General features: G+C 40.0%; 2 protein-coding genes across 4 annotated transcripts; one reads left to right on the top strand and one right to left on the bottom strand.

Annotated features, from left to right (window-relative positions):
* Positions 1–722: 722 nt before the first annotated feature.
* Positions 723–1,172, top strand: LOC149820211 (uncharacterized). Its single transcript, XM_089981768.1, has one exon. It carries the CDS (start codon positions 723–725, stop codon positions 1,170–1,172), a length of 450 nt encoding a protein of 149 aa, XP_089837894.1.
* Positions 1,173–1,930: 758 nt separating this feature from the next.
* On the bottom strand, positions 1,931–21,387 carry LOC149820210 (subtilisin-like protease SBT6.1). 3 transcript variants are annotated; one of them, XM_089983901.1, is made up of 10 exons: positions 20,635–21,387; positions 19,611–19,739; positions 18,310–18,462; positions 17,438–17,554; positions 6,671–6,855; positions 4,951–5,214; positions 3,775–4,843; positions 2,983–3,546; positions 2,712–2,772; positions 1,931–2,361 (listed from the first exon to the last, which is right to left on the bottom strand). In XM_089983901.1, exons 1-10 carry the CDS (start codon positions 21,184–21,186, stop codon positions 2,276–2,278), a joined length of 3,180 nt encoding a protein of 1,059 aa, XP_089840027.1. In that variant the 5' UTR covers positions 21,187–21,387; the 3' UTR covers positions 1,931–2,275. The 3 variants fall into 3 exon arrangements, with proteins under 3 accessions (XP_089840027.1, XP_089840028.1, XP_089840029.1); XM_089983902.1 differs by lacking the exon at positions 17,438–17,554 and having other exon boundaries at positions 20,635–21,319; XM_089983903.1 differs by lacking the exons at positions 1,931–2,361; positions 2,712–2,772 and having other exon boundaries at positions 3,279–3,512; positions 20,635–21,383.
* Positions 21,388–21,686: the final 299 nt, after the last annotated feature.

Raw genomic sequence — 21,686 nt, 5'->3', positions numbered from 1 at the left:
GGCACAAGAACTTCTTATGGGTCAACATAAGATTACAATGGCATAAGCCGCTTATGAGTAAAAAACAAACATAAAAAATATATGATCTTATTAAGAAAATGCTTGCCTATTTATAGGCAAAAGAAAGACTAGACATTGGGAACGTAGGAGCACTCTCAACAGCTATATTCCAAAGGCATTATAAGAACTATAATGCCCTTGAAAAAAAAAAGAACAAATTACAAAAAAAAGGAAAACCCTAAAGTGCCCCTGATCAATTGCAACACACAAACCATGTTAACTATTTTGTTGTGTAAATCAATGAATTGTCATTTGTCTGTGAGAAAAAAACTATTGGCATGTTTTCAATTTATAGAGCGACTAAAATTGTGATTTTCAAGAAAAATCGCTTAACAGAAAAACTAAAAAAAAAAAAGATCACTTGGCATGTTCAACATTATGGAAAGCTGGATGGTACCGCAAAAAAAAACAAAACAAAATCTGGTAAGGCGGCATTGGGTGGCGATGTCAGGTGATCTTGAACGTCGTGAACGGTTGGCAGCATCACACGAAAGAGAGTACCTGGCTCGGTCCGCGGTGCGGTCCGATTATTGGATGAGCTCTCTCAACTTTGGGTGCGACCAGACCTAGTGCAAGAAAAAGTGGTCACCACGGACAAATCTTGTGCGCATCTCTCTCTCTCTTTTCTGTGCCTGCACTGCTCTTCCTCCTTAAGAGAGTATATGGAAGAGGCAGAGATAGAAGCGACGGGGTTTCTGACGATCGCCCCACCGAAGCTAGAAAACGCGGGCTTGGAGGAGTGCGCCCTTCCTCCGGAAGCCATCAATTTGGCCTTCCTAAAGGCGGCCAACGCCATCGAATCTGTCCTCCCCAGCTACCTCAGCCACCAACAGGATGGGAAATGCGTTGATGACCCTGCGCCTTCCGACGGGGAGCTGCCGGATTTTCTGCTCGGTACTCCCCCTTCTCCCGAGGACGAACGCCATCGTGACTCCTTACAGACCAGAGATGACACCCCTGACCCTGATCCTCATCCTGAGATGTTGGGCGATAAGGTTGTCGTTGGCCGAGGAAGGGATGAAGGAGCCTCCGATCTGGCGGTGCAGCAGCAGGATCAAGCTGACGAGGAGGAGAGAGATGCAATGCCCATCTTGGCCCAATCCCATGTCTGAGCGACGAGGGACCTTCTCTCAGTTGCCTCCATCCCCTTCACTCATTTCCATGTTTTTGATGGGTTGCAGAGATTCAGCAGCTCTGTTGTAGGCAAATCAAGGGAAAATTTTCGATCTTTTCCGTTCTTTTCTCATATTGTTGCTCCTTTTTTTGTGTAAAAGGACGAATATCATCCAAGTGTTATAATCGAAACTCAAAAGGGTTAGCGTCGTGCATCACTGCAGACTCCTGTTGACAGTTTCTTTCGTGTTAGAATTTGATAAGGATAAAGAAAGTTATATCCCATGCCTCTTTCTTAGGTAATCAGTCTATGAAGGTTGTCCATCCTACTTGACGAAGGATCTTCACTGTGAAAGCATGTATAGGCGATGAGCAATTGAGTTCACGAATTCTCATCTCTTTTCACGTAAATTAGTGCAAGATGAGAGAGAAATAAGGGAACTCGGTTCACCCGAAAAGCATCAACCAGTAAAGTAGACAGTTTTCGTCGCGTCGCGTGGTGCACCTTCCTCTATTAATCTCGTACACCGAAATGAAACATTTATCAAAGTGTAAACTGACTTCATTTGTAGCAATCACGACTCGAATTGAAAGGAGAATCTCAAGTTTTAGATGGAGTCCTTGCGTCATCTTTGGAACCTATTCAAATTTATGCAAGCTAATCGTTCTGATGTTCAAACCAAAGAATGGACTATATGAAGTTGAGCATAAAGCGTTTCTTAACTATGCAGTACTAGTATGGCTTTCGTCATGATGAAGTCTCAAGTCGGGATAAATATTCTCACTTACCATCTCAGAATTTTGCAATTCAAGAAACAATTACAGGGAGACCCTCGAGGCTAAAAACCACCTCCATTTTGTGCTGAAACCATCCAACGGGTTACCCTTGTGATACACCACCAAGTACCAGCCGATTATTTTACACATAAAGAAGAAAAAACAGTGGTGGGATCAAAGCCTTTTAATTATTGGGTTAACTCCTCCAACATCGTAACGGCTGAAGGTACTGGACACTCCCGTGCACCTCCCAGGTAGCTGAGCAGCTCACCGCCTATGACAACAGATGCTCTGTTGCAAAAAATTTACAATCTCTCTATCAAGGTTACAAGTTCATGAAGCGGCCAGATCCTTTTCGCCTCCTGGGACGCCGCTGTCGCATTTGCCACAAACTCAGGCACAAGAGAAGACCTAAGAAGCAGCAAGCAAAAGGCCCACAGTTACAAACAAACTCTCTTCAAGAAGAATTTCGGGATCATGTGAGTTCACTTGTCCGCATAAACCCAAGATAGGACATGGGATCGATTCCTATCCCAGTGCTCGTACTCATGAATGAGCCTCTTGTCCTTTTTCCTGTTTTTCAGGCCACGACCTTGAATTATCATTTTTTCTTGGCCCACATTATTTCCGAAAATGAGCATTACCACCACTCATCTGGGCCCTCATCCCTAGGTCTGATGGTCCGGACGAGGGGTGGGTGCTCCATGAGCACGGTGTAATCATGAATTATGAAGAACAAAATCTATTTCTAACATAATTACCAGTAATCGCAACAAAAGCAGGTACCAACCATTGAGCCGCACCTATATTGGGCATATCAACCTGCAGTCGGCACAAGTGAGTATTACACAGTAAAAGATATCAACACGCTCACACTTTGTGTAACTACATCACTAGTTTTCCTTTTCCTTTAATTAAAACAGAAATATATTTGTGGTGGTCTTTAGATTTACGAAGAAAAGAATAAAAGTGAAAACCTAACGGAGTTCTGTACGGTTCAAACAAAATCAGAAAGGACCGATCAATCATTACCTCATCTCTATTGAGTAAGCTCCAGAAATCCATCTTTTTGTTGTATTTCACCCTGGAAATATAGGTAGACAATGTCCCTCCTAGTCCCTTCTTCACACCGCCTTCCCCATCATTCTCCTGCCACATATTTCTTAGTTCCTGATCAACGTTAGTCACTGTCATATTAGGAACTCCTAAACTTCTTTGATCTGCACTCGGATACCCAGGTAACTTTCGATTACTCCCAGCAACTAGAAAATTGTAACCTTTTGTTCCCCAGACCTCAAACCTGGCATCATTCCTGCATATCAGCTCCTTCCCCATAACTGCAGAATATGCTGAAAAGTTCAAGTCAGTGCGGCGAGATGGCAACTGGTTTTCATCCTTGGATAATGCATATGCTTGTCTTGCAGTGTCAGAGAAAAGAACTGCATCCTTCACTTTCTTACTGGTAAAATCCAGTATTTTCTGAAGAAGCCAGTAGCAGTTGGTAACCATGTGGCTACTGTCCAGGCAGTTCGAGTCACCATAAACAGCAATTTGACCACCACCTACCTCAAGAAGTCCAAGAATGGAAGATTCAACCTGTAAACGTGTCAGACCATATTGCAAGGGCACATTTGTCTTAAAGTTGAAAAGCTAAACTAGCTGTTTTAGAAGCTGGTATGCAACAAAAATTGGAAGCAAGAGAAGATTCAACGTGGAGACGGGAAACTCTTGAGCCCCTCATTTCTCTATACATAAGGCCTATGCATGCTTTAAAAAGAAAATAATGTTTTCACTTGTCTGAACAAATTGACTTTGAATGTTCACCTTGGTCATACCAGAAGTCTGCAGTATGTTCTGTGTGGCACCACTCTCTGAACTATCATGAAACCAGAAACTATGCAAGTAACCACCTTCTGGAAACTTCACTATATCTGCCCCGGATGCATAGTGGCTCTGCTCACCGTCCATAGAGAAATCCCCGTTCAGGATCTTGTCCCCAAAAGCAATCCCAAATGGCTTCAAAAGCTCATTTATTGCTGGAATATTTGCACCTCCAGTTACAGGTGTCCACCAGCTCCTTGTGTTGTCATCGAAAAACCTCATCTTAACCATTGTTTCCACATTATACCACTCTGCAAACACCACAAGGCCCAGACCATGATCAACAACATCAGTCCTCAATTTATCAATCTCTTCACTGTAATACTCAGCCTCAAGGTCAACCATGAGAAATGTCCCATACTGGCTGGCATCAAAACATGTCAGTGGTGAACCAAGAGTTTCAACATAGTAACCAGCATCTCTTAACATGTTAAACATGATGTGGAAATTCGTATGCAAGTGATCACCATGCCAGTCAAGTATATCATTGCGAACATCCAAGGAATCTCTTGGGATGTAACCAGGAGGGTACTTGATGCTATGATATTGGTCCCAAAGGATTCGTTTTGTTCTTGGAGGAGTTGGGATCACCTTCAATTTTAGCTGAAGATTGCACTTACTCCTTGGATCTTTTTCTCCTCTGGCCGGTGGACTGTAGATGTTGACAGTAATATTACCTTCAATAAGCCCCAAAAACTGAGATCCTTCTTCCTTGATCTGCATATGGAGTGCTATGAATCCAGTCCATGGCCATATGACATCAGAGTGGCTGAAGTGGATGCTTAACAAGTTGCCGACTTCATCAGATGGATGCCAAACAGGCGGGTTCTCAACATAGCCAATCACACCCATCCCGTTAAGAATAGTGGCATTGAATATAACGGGCATCGCTCCAGCATAGAGTGGCTGACGACAGAAGGGCCAAGAATATGGACAGTCGGTGTAGTCAAGAATGTTTGGGAAGATACTGGCATGAGGATGGTAGTTTCTCAGAATTTCATATGATTCCAGACTGAAAAAAGATGAGAATTAGCATCATACATGACTGCTAAGTACTAATCAATCAACTTTAGTTCAAACATGTAAAAAAAAGTCAACTTTAAAAGTTACAAAACTCACAGGTCAAGTCTACCAGCACCCTGTTCAAACATGTTAGGCCCTGAAAGTTTAGCAGCCCCCTCAACCAATGCTTGTTTCATGCTAGCAGGATTTATGATGTCACGCCGGTGAGTCTCAGGAAGGACACTTACCAGTAGACAAACCACACCAGCAACTACTGGACTTGCAACACTGGTGCCTGAAAGGCTCTTGCAACCTGTGCTAATCTTAGAGCCCATAATTTCTCGTCCATATGCAACAATATCTGGTTTTACACGCCCATAACTGTGCAGCACAATCCAAAATATCAATAAAATATTTGTAATTTTTCGAGACAGTATATTCAACCACAAGGGGCAAAAAAAAGCATCAGCATACACAATCTAATTACAACATGGTTAGCATTTAGGAGATCCACTAATAGCAACTTCTGAAACTTTTAATTGCCTCCATCCCTTTGTTCATGTTTTCAGTGGCATGACAAATGATTGACACATGAATAAGCATGGTTGAGGTGCATGCTTGTGGACATGAGAATTACTTCATAACATCCTTTGCAGCTATTATGTGACAACAAGAATGCTATCAATATTGCTGGCAATCATACCTTCAATGAACAAACAAAGCATACTGAAACGAACTTCCAATATGTCCCAGGTATCATCTCATCGCCTTACATTTCTTCCAAATTCCAACTTATGATTTCTTCAACTAAATTGAGTTATCCAACCATGAGTTTGAGGGAGAGTGCTAAATTGTATACAGTTGTATGCGTGGTTGCCATTTGAGGAAGCGGGAGCGGGAAGCGATACGGGAAGCGGGAGCGGGAAGCGAGGCACTTTCAAAATTTTAGGAAGCGGGAAGCGTGGGACCACTTAGGAGCGAATCGGGAATCATCTCGGAAGCAACCTAGGAAGCGAACCTGAAGCGACCTAGGAAGCGAGGGGGAAGCGAAAAAATAAAAATAAAAAATACAAAAAAATTGAAAAAATGGGGGAAGGGCGGGGGAAGCGCGCTTCCCATAAAAGGGAAGCATGCTTCCCATTTAAAAGTGGTGCTTCCCCACGTGTTTCGGAAGCGTGACGTTTTGTGCTTCCGAAGCGCGCTTCCCCACTTACCTAGGCGCTTCCGGTAACTCTGGTTGTATGTAGTCTAGGTGTACTTTAGTCCTTTTCGTTATGGTAGTTAGGCCTTTTTCCTTTCATCTTATGGTTGTAATAACAATGTAATAAAGGCAATTCTATCACTTTTTAATACTATGTAACAGTTGTGTAAGGTTTGGTTGTCCTGTATTCGGTTGACTGTTATAAAGGGATCATCATAAATTGTGAAGCCTTGACCCTGATAACATACAAGTAATAAAGGGAATACTGTTCTTCATAATGCTGGTTGCAATATTGAACGCAGCTTACATGGATCAGAAACAAGTTCAAATGTATGATGAGTCTGAGACACTAAATATGACAAGTGAATCGTCATCAATTTTTAAGGAGAAAAAGAAAACAAAAGCAAAAATCAAGCTTGTTTTTTATTCACCACAATAGTAGACAATAAAACTAGGTGTCGACAGCAATATCTTCCTACCATAATATTGTCTTTCCAAAAGACCATTTAAAGAACCTGCTTATCAGACAAACTTTCAACCACCTTCAACAAGTATATCATTATCACTAGATGCATAAAATAAGCTGAAACACTTCCAGTAATTGAAGCTGACATTTAGAAGCAACCTCTACCCTACCCATGTGGAATCTCCCATGTACTCATGCCACGTGAAGAAAAAGAAGCTATATGATCATCATAATCAATGCCACCAACACCAATAACATCATTTTGATCAGCTGGATTGTTCAATGTTCCGTAAAGAGGCCCGTCATTTCCAATTGCCGAAACCATAATAATATTATTTGCAGTCAGCTCCCAAACCTGCAAAATGGTTTCAAGTTTCAACCGCAAAAAGTAGAAAATTTAGTTATTAATTCCTGATCACTACAATGCACGAAAAGACCTTTTAAGACAATCTTATAATGACCTTGAGAGATTTTCCAGAAGAAACCTAAATAGTAATCCCAATTTTTTATTTTCAAATGATTTATTGATACATCAAAGCAGGATATGCTTGGATATGTGTCATTACCTGTATTGTCAGAGGCATTGTGGTCTTTTTCCTAAAAAACAAGTAATTATAGTGATAATAATAATAATAAGATAATATATATATATATATATATATTATACATATTTTTAGAGTTTAGTTAGGAAGGGATGTTCCTTAATGAAATAGAAGACTTTCTATTTAAGAAAAAAAGGGATGTCTCCTCAGAGGAGACTGTCCTTTATAAAAATGTGAAACCCTCTCCCTCTCTCAAGTCACGACCTTGAGAGAGAATGCTGTATCGAGAGAGAGAGAGAAAGTGAGGACTGCATGGAAGGCTGCAGCACGTTCACCCTCAACGTCTCCTCCTCCTTTCTTCGCTATTCGAATCGAAAAGGTACAGGTCTTTCTCTCCCTTAACGCAAGAGGTTAGCATGGGTCTAACCCTATGTCACACGGACTCGGCTAGGGAGGCGCCGCACCCGAGTCGACACGGGTGCGGCCTCGGACACGGCCCGGACTCGGTCAACGCCGATTCGGACTCGGTCAACGAGTCGAGGCCGAGTTCGTCCTTTTTTTGGACTCGGTCAACGTTGACTGAGTCCAAAATTGTCCATTTTTATGGCAAAAAAATTGATCTTTTTATATATTTTTTTAAAATATATATATATAGCATGAAAAAAGCTAATTATCATTTAATTCTCTCTCTCATAAGCCCCATAAAAAATTCATTCTTAAATATTATCATTTAATTCTCTCTCTCAATCTTAAAAGCTAATAAATTCTCATCCACGAGTACCAACACTTTTCATCCACCGAGTTCTCTCTCTTATAAAAGCTAATAAATTCTCATCCACGAGTAGCAACACTTTCTCATCCACCGAGATCTCTCTCTCTCTCTCTCTTTTTCAAATCTAGCTTTGAAAAATTAAAAGCTTTTAATGCTTTTAATTAATGTTATGAATTTTAGCAAAAGATGTTTAATGCATTTACCAGAACATGCTTTTAGTTAATGCTTTTAATTAATACCTTGATGATGTTTTATTCCCATGGTAGCTAAGACTCGGCAATTAAGACTAAATACTTGCTAGATCTGAGACAAGATTCAGTCAATGATAAACTCAGCCGAGTTTGGTTCTAACCCAGTTACACTACTATTTTAACTCGGTTAGTTCAGGATCTGAGACAACTCGAAAGAGTCACGAGCCGAGTGTCCAAAATTTATATAGATATATGCACACACTGGATATATTATTATTATTATATATATATATATATATATATATATATATTTTAAAAATATTTATATATATAGCCGAGTTCCCGTGTCCAAAAATTTTAAAATTGTGCCGCACCCGCACCCGCACCCATGTGACATAGGTCTAACCACATGGTTAAGGAGGTGAAAACAAAAGTCAAAACTGGTCTTGATAGGGTTTGTTTTAGCAGATTAAGAATCACAGCCTATATGTGTTTAGGTTTCATGATGGGTTTTTGAACCTACTAAAATCTGGCTTTTGAAATAAAACTGTTTTGGAATTTGATCGGTGATCGAAATGGGGGTTTGGGTTCGTGCAACCATCAAATTTCTCGTCTCACATGTATGTTGTTAGTTTTAGACTCCTGATATTTTATTATTGCTGCAGGCTGCTGCTAGACTTTGTTCATGTTTGTTTATGTTGGATCATGTATCTCTATAAAGATTTTTGTTGCCACACTTTAACAATCTTATTAAGCATGGTCAGATTATCTTTTTAATTGCATAGTCTTGTGGATAATGCAAAGTCTGAAAATTTGTCTGTGTTTCTTGGTTTTGATTAGCATGAACTAGTTTTATCTAACTAAGTTTGATATTGTTCAGAGCTTGAACAGGCCGGTTTTCGCATGCTTAGATTAACGCATATTTAGATTTTTCACATGCTCATAATTTTGCATACTCTGATTATTTTTCCCATGCCTTGATTTTTTTTAATCCACAATTCTTGTACAGATTTTAATGCTAAGTATTAGTTTAAAATCTGATTTTCCTTGACTGTTATTTTTAACATGTAGAGTTATATCTATTAAAATATAGTGTATACATTTTTATATCTAATTGATATACATATATTTATACAATATATGTATATCAGGGGTATTTTGGTCATTTTATAGCATGTAATATAAAGTCCAATAGGGACTGTAATGTCTTTTTTTGTTTTTTATTTTTCTGTTTTTTATTTCAGTCAATATGACTGTTGTTGGACTGCCTCCCTTTCATTCCACTCTATGTATGATATGCTTTTCTAAGCATATTGGTTGTTATAATAAAATCAGTTTTTACATTGTGCTCTTGGGGAATTTGTGCTTTTGTATATCTCTTTTACGAGATTGTTATCAGTTCATTAGAGACCATATTGTATTTGTGCACTTGTGTAGCCCTTCGTTGGCATTGTGATTGCGCACATCTTGTTTCATTTCATGGTATCAAAACTTAGGGTTCTTGAAGTGTTGAAAGTTATCTTGTAATTGCTCTCTTTGTGGTGGTGTTCTTCACTCTTTAGTCTTCAAACACAAGCCTTCTTCATTATGGAAGAAAGAGATTTTGCCTCCATCATCTCCTACAAGCTCAACGAAAGCAACTAATTGATGTGGGCTACCGCAATAAAAAATTACATCAAAGGTAAAAAGTTTTAGGGGTTAGTTAATGGAACCACCAATGAACCTCAACTTAAATTAACAAGAGGAAATAAAGTCAAAGCTCTAACCAAAGAAGAAAAAAAAAAGCTTTGCAAGAATACCAAAATAAGTTGGAGGATTAAAAAGCTAGTAACGCTCAAATACTCTCATGATTCATGAATACCATGGAGTTCAAGATCGCCACCAACATCATCAAATTCAAAAAGGCATGTGATGCATGAATCTTCCTAAAAGGCATATTAATTCAAAAAGATATGGCTAGGCTATATTATCTTCAAGACAAGTACGTAATACCAAACAAAAAGATAAAAATGTAAGAGACTTTTATGACATCTTATCTCTTATTTGGTATGAACTAGCAATGTTAGAACCAAAATGGGAAGGTTCGGCTATTGAAATAAGAAAATTACAAGTGGAAAGAGAAAACCTTTTTTCTTTTCTATATGGTCTCTAACCGAAATTTGAGCAAGTTAGGTCCTCCTTGCTTAATAGGACTTCAGCTCCTTATATAAGTGAGGCTATTACTCAAATTTGTTAAAAAGAAACAAGACTTGGAATGCACAAGTCTAATGACGAGGTTCTTGCCGTATCAAGACTCGAAAATTTTGTAAAAACTTATAAACCACCTCACTTTAAAAGAAAATTCAATGGAGAAGGACATAATAGGGGAAGATGCAAGGGTAAAATTACTTGTCATCATTCTAAAGAACCGAGGGATATAAAACCGGATTGTCCCAAGCTCAAAAAAGTACCTGCCATAAGTGAAAAACCTCAAGAATCAAAGGGGGCAAACTTCAATGATTTAACAATTGCCCAAATAGCCGAGGCCGTCTCACAATTATCATCCGACATGCCAGATTTGATGTTGCTGAAGTTCTTGAAGTTGTGAGATCCCTACTGCCTAGTACAATGCTTGGTAAATCTCAGTTACAAGGGCTTTAAAATGTCTAAACCTATGGGAGGCGTTGTTTCTCAAATATGACAAGAGTATGATATCTTTTTTGAAGTTTAATGTGGCAACATAGTCGACTATTAAGTTGAAGCCCTGACACTATTAGGAGTTAGACCACACCCTAGGTGGTGAATCAGGGACCTAAAGTGAAGAAAAAAAGGGTGCTACACCTAAGATGGGTGATATGGACTACAACCCCTTTGTTTGTGAAAAGAAGAAGAGCTCCTATGTGGAGAGTTCATCAAATTTTGGTACTATGGATGGGTTTCACATGTTAAGGTTGGTGAAAGGAGTTTAGAAGAGCTACAAGCTCCAAGATTAAAATTGGATGAAGGAAAAAATGGATGTGTATCAATGGTAGACTATTAGAGCATCGAGGCAAAGCTATGTTCACATTTTCTAGGATATTCCCCTCACCGAAAACGGAATGTGTTATAATCTATGTCACAGGGACTCGGCTAGCAGGGTGCCGCACCCGCGTCGACGCGACTCGACGCGGGTGCGGTCAACCCGATCCTGGCTGCGTTGACCGCACCCAGGATCATTTAGGTCCATTTTTTTTTGGATTTTTTAAAAAAAAAAATTGCCCTATGAAATGGGCTGCGAAATTTAAAAAAAAAATCAGCTGTACAGCTGCTGACAGCAGCTGACAACAGCTGCTGACAGCAGCTGACAACAGCTGACAGCAGCTGACTTTTCAATCTTAATCCTCTCTCCATAATAAATGATATGGGCTGCGAAATTTTTAAAAAAAATCAGTTGTACAGCTGCTGATAGCAGCTGACAGCTGCTGCTGCTGACAACAGCTGACTTTTCAATCTTAATCCTCTCTCCATAATAAATGATAATGATGGTGGTAGCCCCTTGCTTTAGTAAAGGATTTTCTCTCTCCATAATAAATGATAATGATGGTGGTAGCCCCTTGCTTTAGTAAAGGATTTTCTCTCTCCATAATAAATGATAATGATGGTGGTAGCCTTGCTGGATATTACTAATAGTATTCACTGTTCTCCTGCGTGCAGCTGTATATAAAATGAAATTTGAAAAAACCAGCGTGGGGGGAACCCCCGACCCCCTTTTATATATATATATATATATATATATATATATACATTTTTGCCCCTGCCGCACTCCCGCACCCGGGTTTTTTGGAAGTGCCGAATCCCCGCACCCGCACCCGCACCCATGTGACATAGGTTATAATCCAGTAAATAAGAAAAGACGTGACTATAGATGTCACATTTTTCAAGAATAGACCATGTTTTTCTGGTGAGCGGAGAGCTCGTTAAGGGGGAGGCAAAGTCTGTCTCATGTTTGCCCTTGGTTCCTATGGATACCTGTGACAGTACCTTGGAAAGGGAGAGTAACAGGAGTGCAAAGAGTTGCAAGTGTACGAGAGGGGTGTGAGAAAAGTTGTGATGACTGAACCTCTCACTACCGCTATCATTGATACTTCCCAAGTGTAAGATCCTGGTGTTACAGAGTGGCGAGGCTACACAGAGCCCACATGATATTTTTACTGATACCAAATTGCCTATTGCACTCTGAATAGGAAAAAGACTTTGTACTTTCATCTTTTATGCCACCTTGTATCATACATACAATTGTACGTCCTGTGCATTTAAGCATTTCTGGCCAACTCTGAGCCAAATCCTATTCCACAAAGTGAGGAAGAAACTTTGAAGCATTCTAAATAGAGAGAAACTATGTATAATGAGATGGAAGCATTGAAGAGGAACAATACTTGAGAAATAACTTTTTGCCTGAAGGATGAAAGCCAATGGGATGTAAATGAGTACATACCCTAGCTTTTAGACTTGATGGATTTATTGAGAAACATAAGGCAAGATTAATTGAAAAGGGTTACAACAACTAAGATTATGGATAGATTAGATTATCATGAAACCTTTCCTCCTTTCGTTAAACTCGCTTTGATAAGGGTGTTCATTAGTTTGGCTGCGTATAGAGGGTGGACTATCCACCTGTTCGATGTAAAAAAATGTTTTTCTTCATGATAATCTAAATGTGGATATCTGTATGTCCTTCCTTCCTAACTTTGTTTTGGCAAGTGATAAAGATAAAGCGCGCAAATTAAAGAAAGAATCTCCATTTTATTTTGTTTGAATCATTTTTATTCATCAAAATTAATAGAAATGTAACACCTAATATTTTAAGATCCTACACCACCATGCCTACATTGGCTATCCAAAACATGTGGATAGTGATCCTATAGGGAGAAGGGAAGCCAACTGAAAGGGGAGCCTCACCACACCACCAGTCTGACTAAAAAAGCAAAAAGTTTCCTCTACCTAACTCAGCATGAGTAAGCTTTTTAAATGCCACTAAAACTCCCAGCCAACTTTTCCAAATTCCCAAACTGCTCTTCCATTTAGAGGTAGGCCTCAACTACCAAGGCCAACCACCCCACCACCACCACCACTTATATCTGGACTTGATTTGTCCTATTCAAGACCGGGGCATTTTGGAATTGTTGCAGGTTATTTATTTGTAATGGCAGTTTGTAATATTTGCTATTTCGTTGTATACAGAGGACAGCCATTAGGTGGTAATACTTGCAATATATTTGTACTTTAATACCTGTTTGTAACTTGCCCCGATTAGGGCATCATCATGTTAACAAGAAAGACTAGGTGTTTCCCCTCACCTTGAAAAAGTTTTAACCTGCACAGATTAGGGCCTCATTATGTTTAATAAGAAAGACTAGGTGTTGCCCCTCACCTTGAGAAAGTTTTAACACCAAGCAACCATGTGCTACTCTAGGATTTTCTCATGCCTCTACACCAGCAAGATACCAAAATTTACCTAGTACCAAAGCCAAGAGACAACCTCCTACATTTTCCATTAATTGATTGAAAAATGTACTCCTACTCCTAGCATCTAAGTCACATGGACTCGGCTAAAAGGTCGACGCACCAGCGTCGACACGCCACGACACGGGTCGGACTCAGTCAACGCACCGGGGCCGAGTCCATCCAAGATGGTATCGGAGTCGGGGCCCGACCCTTAAGAGCCCGACCCTTAAGAGGCTACACGGGGGGGGGGGGCAGACGGCAGACCCCTCCCCGCCGATCGCTCCCTCTCCCCCCACCCGTCCCTCGCTCCTCGTCCCCTTCAGGCTCGTCGGCGACCTAGACCCCGACGACCGTAGCCGTCGGCGATGCCAGCCACTGGTCCTCTCAGGTGTATCCCTCCTCCCTCTTCCGTTCTTCTTCCTCCGGTAGGAGGCAGAGCCCCCTGCTTCGTTCGTGTTTTTCGGCAAGGGGCGGAGGCCCCTGCCTTAGTTTCTTTTCCGGCAGCCCCTGCCTTGGATCTGTTTTCCGGTAGGGGGCTCCGCCCCCTATCTCAATTTGTTTTTTTCGGCAAGGGGAGGAGTCCCCTACCTCCGTTTGGTTTTCCGGCAGGGGACGGAGCCCCTTGCCTCAGTCGCAGTTTTTCAGCAGGGGGCGGAGGCCCCTGCCTCGGATCTGTTTTCTGGTAGGGGGCTCCGCCCCCCTGCCTCAATTTGTTTTTTCAGTAGGGGGCAGAGCCCCCTACCTCCGTTTGGTTTTCTGGCGGAGGGCTTCAGTTCGGTTTTTTGGGCAAGGGGTGGAGCCCCCGTCAGGTACACAATGAGAGGGGAGGAGATCCTGTTACTATTTTTTTGCAGTGTTTATTAACTTTATTTACATATTTTGGTGCGTACTACATACGATTTTGTTTCAGTTTCACTTTTCTTTTCAGTTTTCAGATATAATGGCGAGTTCTAGTGGCAGTGTCAATACAGTTGGTTCAAGTTCTAACTCTGAATTAGAAGTTTCTCAACCAGTTTGGAGGCTTATGACAAAAGGGATAAAAGCTAGTGGTGGTGGTGGGAATGTGCAGTTTCTTTGTAATTTATGTAAGACTGCTTTCACGAGTTCTTATACACGAAAGCACATCTTTTGCATATTTGTGGTCAAGAAATTAGGTCATATTCTAAGGTTGACAAAGACTTGTTAAAGCAATTAAAGAAAGAACAAGGGGAAGCTGAAAATAAGAAAATTGCAGAGATGAGAAGCGATTTGATTAATCTGTCTTTTGCTAGTGATGAACAAGAAGAGCTTTTGAAGACAAGAAAGATGGAAGGCAATCAAACAATACAAGGTTCATTCAAAAATATGGCAAGAGAAGAAATTGATAAAAAGATTGGTCAATTCTTTTACTTAAGCTCAATTCCTTTTAATATAGCTAGAAGTTCATACTGGAAATATATGATTACATCTTTGGCTAATTGTAATTTGAGTGGTTATGTGTCTCCTAGTTCAGAAAAACTAAGAACAGTCATTCTTGCAGAGGAAAAAAATAGAATTGAAGACTTGTTAGAGACCCAAAAATTTGCATGGAAATGACATGGAGTGCCTTGTTTCAGATGGGTGGACCGATATACAAAGACGACCACTGATAAACTTTATTGCTTACTCACTTAATGGGTCAATCTTTTGGAAGATTGTTGATGCATCTGGGGAGTATAAAGATGCTGAATATTTAAAGAGATTATTTGTCGAAATGATAAAAGAAGTGGGTGAAGAAAGTGTGGTGCAAATCATTACTAACAACGCTCTAGTTTGCAGTCGTGCATGAATGAATTTGGCAAGTGAAAATATGTATTCACATATTTTTTGGACTCCTTGTGCAGCATACAGTTTAAATTTGGCACTTAAGAGTATATGCAATCCATCAAAAGATGATGCACGTGAAATGTGTTTATGGATTAAGAAAATAGAGCATGATGTTCGAAATATTAGAAATTTTGTTGTAAACCATCATCATGCTCTTTCTATATTTAATAGACATTCTGATCTCAAGTTACTGAAAGTTGCTGAAACTCGTTTTGCTTCTCTCACTGTTATGATGAAAAGAATTAAGCAACTTAAGAATGCATTGATGATAATGGTGGTTGATCAAGATTGAGATTTTTATCGTATTAAAGATGATGTTAAGGCTCAAACTATCAAAAAATGCATCTGTGAAGATTTTTTGTGGGATACAATTACATATTTTGTAGAAATTTACAGAGCCTATTTGAGAAATGTTGAGAGAAGTTGACATATATGTACCCATGCTTCATAGAATTTATGAAATGTGGGACAATATGATTGAAAAAGTTTAAAGTATCATTTTCAAACATGAGAAGAAAGATGTTGCACTTGATGATTCAGAATTTTACAATCATGTACATTCAGTTTTAGTGAGAAGATGGGATAAAAGCAATACACATTTGCATTGCATGGCACACTTTCTCAATCCAAAATATTATGTAAAAAATGGTTGACAGAAGGTTTTTGTCGTGTTTCTCCAAATAAAGATCCTGAGATATCAAGGAATAAAATGATATATTTGGAAAGACTTTTTAATGATCCTCACATGTTTAAGGTTGTAAATAGTGAGTTTAGAAAGTTCTCTACTGGGAGATTTGATTCTTTAGCAGCACTTATGGCAAGAGACGAGAAAGATCCCCTTAATTGGTGGGCAACATATGTATCAGAGACATCAAATCTACAACATCTTGCAATGAAATTGTTATCCCAACCTGCTACATCATCGTGTTGTGAAAGAAATTGGAGTACATATGCTCAAATTCACAACATTAAAAGAAACAAACTCACTAGTAAAAGAGCAGAGGATTTGGTTTTTTTGTATTCAAAGTTCATATTTAAATATTTGTATTCAAAGTTTGAAGTTAGATACTAAGTTAGTCATATTTTGATGCAATTATAGACCATCCAAGTATTGGGATGTAAATCCAGAAGATTTTGACTTGGGGGGAAAACATGATTTGCATACTCTCAACATGGACTACCTCGATCTTGTTCTTCCCTCTAATTCAGACGATGAGGCAGATTTATGATAAGTTTTGTTGTTATCACACTCACAAGCTTCTTTATGTGTTATATTTTGGTAAGTTTGTGTTGTTACTTTCAATAGAATTATTTTTTTTTTTGCTTTAAAATTTACAATCTTATTATTGTTATATATATATATACATATAGCTGTGTCCCCGTGTCCAAAATTTTTGAAATTGCTTCGCACACGTACCCGCACCCATGTGACATGGCCTAGCATAGATTTAATAATTTCATGCATGAATCATGTGCATTTATATGAAAGAGCAAGAGAATTGGAACTTTGCAAAATAAAGAAGAATAGCAACTATCATAATGTAAACTACTACCCAATGAAAAAATCCATAAAGCAATTCAAAGGATCTAATAGCATACAAGACTCTACATACATACGTGTGTCTCTCTCTCTCATATATATATATATATATATGAGAGAGAGAGAGAGTGTGTGATGAAACCTACAAAATGAAATATGCAAAATGGGTTTTTCAGGGAGTAGTTTTTTAAATTCTGACCATATACATGTGAGTTCACAGGGATCGACTCTTGCAGTCTGATTCCTACACGTTGTAGGTTTTATAGGGTTTGAAAAATCACCGGCCCAAAATCTCCATAAAATTTCAAGGCTAAAAAAAATCATCAAGAAAACATGATTCAAGTGTCAATTCCTAGCAAATCGACCATGCCAAACTTATCTACAGGGCATAATTTTGAAAAAAGTGCCAAAAAACTCATTTGGACCCATTTTTCATGTTTTATTTTATATGTTGCCACACACACATATAATATCATGCAGATGTGACACCCTTCAAGAAAATAACACTAGGATAAAGCAAACGTGATTTCATCATCCACGGAATTACAGTATGTTACTAGAACCCATGATCAGTAAGCAATTACCTTTTCGACAAATGGAAGGTCTAAGTAATCAGGTCCACCAATACTCAAATTTAAGACGTCCATATTTGTTGCAATGGCATAATTGAATGCATCAAGAAACCATGATGTATATGACACCTGCAATTTGACTGAATACCAAGCATCTCATAATCTTGCTACTGTTTAGAAAGCTAAAACTAGGAAACAAGAATAAGGCACCCCAAAAGCTCAAAACAGATGAGATGTGGCTTGATAAGCATAGTAAACTTATAGAACTGGTTAAAACTACAATACTGAAATGATAAAACATGGGACAAGTAAATTAACTTCTTTGCATAAAGAAAAGTACAGATCATAAATTACTCATCCAACGCAAGGTGGACATTGCACTTCCTGGGCCTGTTACAGCCTGATCCAGATCCAACTATGCAAGGTCCATGTCAGCCCAACCACATAAACAATCAGGTTGGGCTTAAGCCTAAAATTCAAATGTTTTAAAGAGCCCATTAGACCAGTCCAAGCTTGTATCTGATTTTTCCACGCCTGAGCCTCTGATTTGACCAACCTTGGGTTGGCTGACCCTGGCCCAGTATCAAGCCCTGATCAGAGTGTGCTAATGAAAGAACCCTACCCGATGTGTTTAGTGAAAGCGATAACTCAGTTTAATAGAACACATCTAATTGATGATAAAGAACAGAAGACCAAGTGGAGTCCATCATCAACCACAACATGATACCCTAGCTTCTCTGATTAAATGGTATGTCCCCAAGAACAGACAAGGAGACAGAGAATGGCTAGTAAAGTTGTCAGTTCAGAAAGGGCATCAAATATACACTTCAGATGCACATTATGAAAAGTAAACTGCCCACAGAGGGGAAGAAACCACACAGTACCTGGGCATCAGTGAATACACGGAAAGCATAAATTTCTGCATCTGGTGCAAATCCTAGACATTCTGAATCTTCACCAGCAATAACTCCTGCCACAAAAGTCCCATGCCCAAGGTTGTCATTTAAGGTATCCTCATTTGTCCAATTTGTACGTTCCTGTAACAATAAGATAAAAGACAATTAAGCTAGAAAAATTAATCTTAAGGAGACCTCAAGAACATAAATATTGCCCTGAAAAAATAATCTCAAGGAAACCATCAGGAACATAAGCATTGCCAAATACAATACTGTAACAGTGTGCAATGCATAGGAGCCAATGGAAGATACAATATGTGCAGCATACATCCATTTCAGCACAAAATGGTCAATCGATCCAACTTACTTGGCTCCCACATAATGATTGAGAAATGCACCTGCCTAATTTGGTAGCAATTGAAGCATGCTGTACCTAATGAACAGGATTAACAACTACAGTCCTGTGATCGTTACTCAGGTGGCAATATTCTTGCTACATAAATGAGACATTCTATGTACTCTAGTGTTTCCCCATGGAACCAAAGCCAAAAAGGGTGTAGTCGATACCACCAGCAGGGATGATCAACTTCTGGGGTCACCATGGGCTGCCACATCCCTAAAATGAGGCCATGCATGCAGGCCAGGGTTGGACAAGGGCTTCAATACATGGCACTCATTCCTACTGTTTGGTACAGACAAGTCCTGAAACCAGCAAGACCGGTGCCATCCATATTTGGTAATGAGTCGGACTAATTTCCAGAATCATCAGTATAACAATGTCACCATTACTGATACTTGGGGTCCTCTTTTTCCCCTGATATTAAGGAGACATGCTTGACGTTTCTGATACTAATAATAAAAGGCAGTGCCTGTAGGAGATATGAAGAAGCCTATAGGATGCTAAAAAAGGCTGACAAGTCATTGTTCAAAGATTCATTCCAATTTGCATTTGACAACAGCAAAAAGGTGACTCAGAGGGAGCAGCATTAAGGGATGCACATGAGAGTGATCGCTTTCTAAATGATCATGATGGGCATAAGTACCCCCAATAACCAAGACCGAAACTCCCAAAGTAAAAAAAAAAATTAGGCAGCAATTCATTAAACCAATCTCGGTCGAAGATGGTATTATACAGCCTCTATAATGCACCACAAAGTATGCAGGTGTACTAGAAAATTATGCCCATGAAGCTTACACGGTCCAACCCAATCAAATAATTACACTCCACTTAATGCGCAAAAGAAAATGAAAAATGGGAAAGGATGTGATAACCCGCAGAACAGCTGTACCTTTATATTGCGAAAGTGCGGGTGGTTGGCTCGAATACCAGTATCAAAAATTGCCATCTTAACCTTTGCACCCGTATAGCCTTTACTCCAAAGTTTCTCAGCTCCAAATAGCGAGGTGACCTGAGACCTCTGAAATAAAATCAAACAAAATATAAGGGCTTGTTTTGATGACGCTTGATGGGCAGGCGGTGGTGCAGCTGGCAGGACGTTCCTCAAGTGGACCACGGGCAGTGATGATGGCAAAAGAGTGAACCCGACGATGAAAACCAATTTTTGAAAAATAAGTAGTGAAAATATGGGTTGTAGTCGCTTTTTCAAAACGTTGTTTTGGGGTCTCAAACCCCAGAACGACGTTTTAAAAAAATTGACATATAAACGATCCCAAATGGCGTTTTGGGATAAATTGGCTTTCAAGACATATTTTTGTGCGGCAGCAAAACGGCCCCTAGTATCTTAAGAAACATGACTGGAACACAACGGACCAGAGATGGAAACGTCAAGAAAGTCAAAACTTACAGCAATGAAAATTACTGCAATTACATAAACAAGAAATAGTGTTAGACGCATCCATAATGTTATCTCCAACTGAGCAGAAATGAGCTTATACATTGATCGCCTTCACTCGACTTAAGCAAACAAGGATATTTCCTTTTAAGAACATACATGAACTGATTACGGGAGAAAAGTATCATCGAGACACAATCTCCTGTTAATTCAATGGGATACCTTTCCCAAAGTTTCCGCCATAGTACTTGATTCCTGGACTTCTTTTCCAATCACAAAATGAAAGACGGAAAAACAACGTTTGCAATTAATATTCGTTTAACTATCGGTAGTATTCCTAAACAACAAAAGGGTGCAACCATGTTCAACTGATACCAATATATCACACCTTTGATGAATAACAATCGAAACTTACAGCTTGTTTTTGCTGAAAAAGAAAATGAAAACGCAACGCAGCCATGGCCAATCAGAATCAAATTTCCAACATTTAGAAGCATAAGAAATGTCCATGACTTGTTACCTGAATCATAAGCTTCCGATTCCAACTGATTGTCGAATTGCTATACTTGCTGCTGTATCCTTTGTCGATAGGCATGGAAGTGAAGATCTTCCCGGGCTTCTTCATGCTCTTCTCATCGGTGGGATCTCCTTCAACAAGCAAGCCTCGAGAATACTTTGATTCAACGAAGACATCCTTGACGAATCCTAATTTCTCAAAGTCGCCAACAAGTCCCGGTACCGAGAGATCATCGATGGATACGAGCGAGAAATCGGTGGGGAAGGCCGACGCGGGGTTCTTCCTGTCGATCCACCTCCATCCTCCGGATATGAGGTTCTGCTCCAGGTAAACCCTAAGCTCCTCCGCCTTCTTGTATCCGCGGAATCGAACGATGTACCTGCGCGGAGGCCCGACCAACGCCTCGCCGCCGCCGTCCTCTTCCGGCATTTGGATACGTGCGGTGGCCGTTCCGTTCTTGAATTCGAAGCTCTCGGTGGGATCCGAGGGGATATGGAGATTGAAGAGGACGATGGAGAAGAGAGCCATCCAGAAAGGAAGAGCTTTCGTGGACATCTTCCTCTGCCTCCGGGGAGATCAGATCACGCCTCGTCGTCTGGGTCTCGTCCTAGGGTTACGGGATCGCCGGTGGCGCCAAGACGACGATGGAGCAATCCCTTCCCTCCTCCATTAACGTCATTCAGCACCAAGGAGCAAAGCGGAAGGCAGGTGGGGAAGAAAAAGCAGGGGAACAAAAAAAAATAAAAAATAAATTAGGAAGTCGATTAGTCGTTTAAAAATCAAGTCCTGCCACATTTACCATGGATGTTATCCCCTCTACCTTTTCCCGAGTCAGGGTCGTCGTGACGCCCCTCTCCCCTCGCTTTGGCGAGTGTTCGTTCTCGGAAAAAAAAACACACACACACAAGTATAGCATAGCGTTTACAGAATTACTCACCACCGTGGTGGTTGCCCATGTGGTCTGCAGGTCTTGTGTTCAAGCGAAAAGCCCAGGATCGAATACCGCTAGTGCATGGGGCTGTCGTTGCTTTATCACGGTTGAGTGGTCATGTCCT

This window comes from Nuphar pumila, chromosome 12 (assembly GCF_984573655.1).
Source record: "Nuphar pumila chromosome 12, dmNupPumi1.hap1.1, whole genome shotgun sequence".
In the NCBI taxonomy this organism is placed as follows: domain Eukaryota; kingdom Viridiplantae; phylum Streptophyta; class Magnoliopsida; order Nymphaeales; family Nymphaeaceae; genus Nuphar; species Nuphar pumila.
Note: the sequence above shows the minus strand (reverse complement) of the source record. Positions and strands in the feature narration are given on the sequence as shown.

Excerpts from the sequence above, each read along its gene's own strand:
- LOC149820211 (XM_089981768.1), top strand. The coding sequence starts at position 723 with ATGGAAGAGGCAGAGATAGAAGCGACGGGGTTTCTGACGATCGCCCCA.
- LOC149820210 (XM_089983901.1), bottom strand. The coding sequence starts at position 21,186 with ATGTCCACGAAAGCTCTTCCTTTCTGGATGGCTCTCTTCTCCATCGTC. Across the intron at positions 17,555-18,309 it reads GTGTATTCACTGATGCCCAG|GTGTCATATACATCATGGTT; the intron begins GTACTGTGTGGT and ends GTCAAATTGCAG. Across the intron at positions 6,856-17,437 it reads ACCTTCCATTTGTCGAAAAG|GTTTGGGAGCTGACTGCAAA; the intron begins GTAATTGCTTAC and ends ACCATTTTGCAG.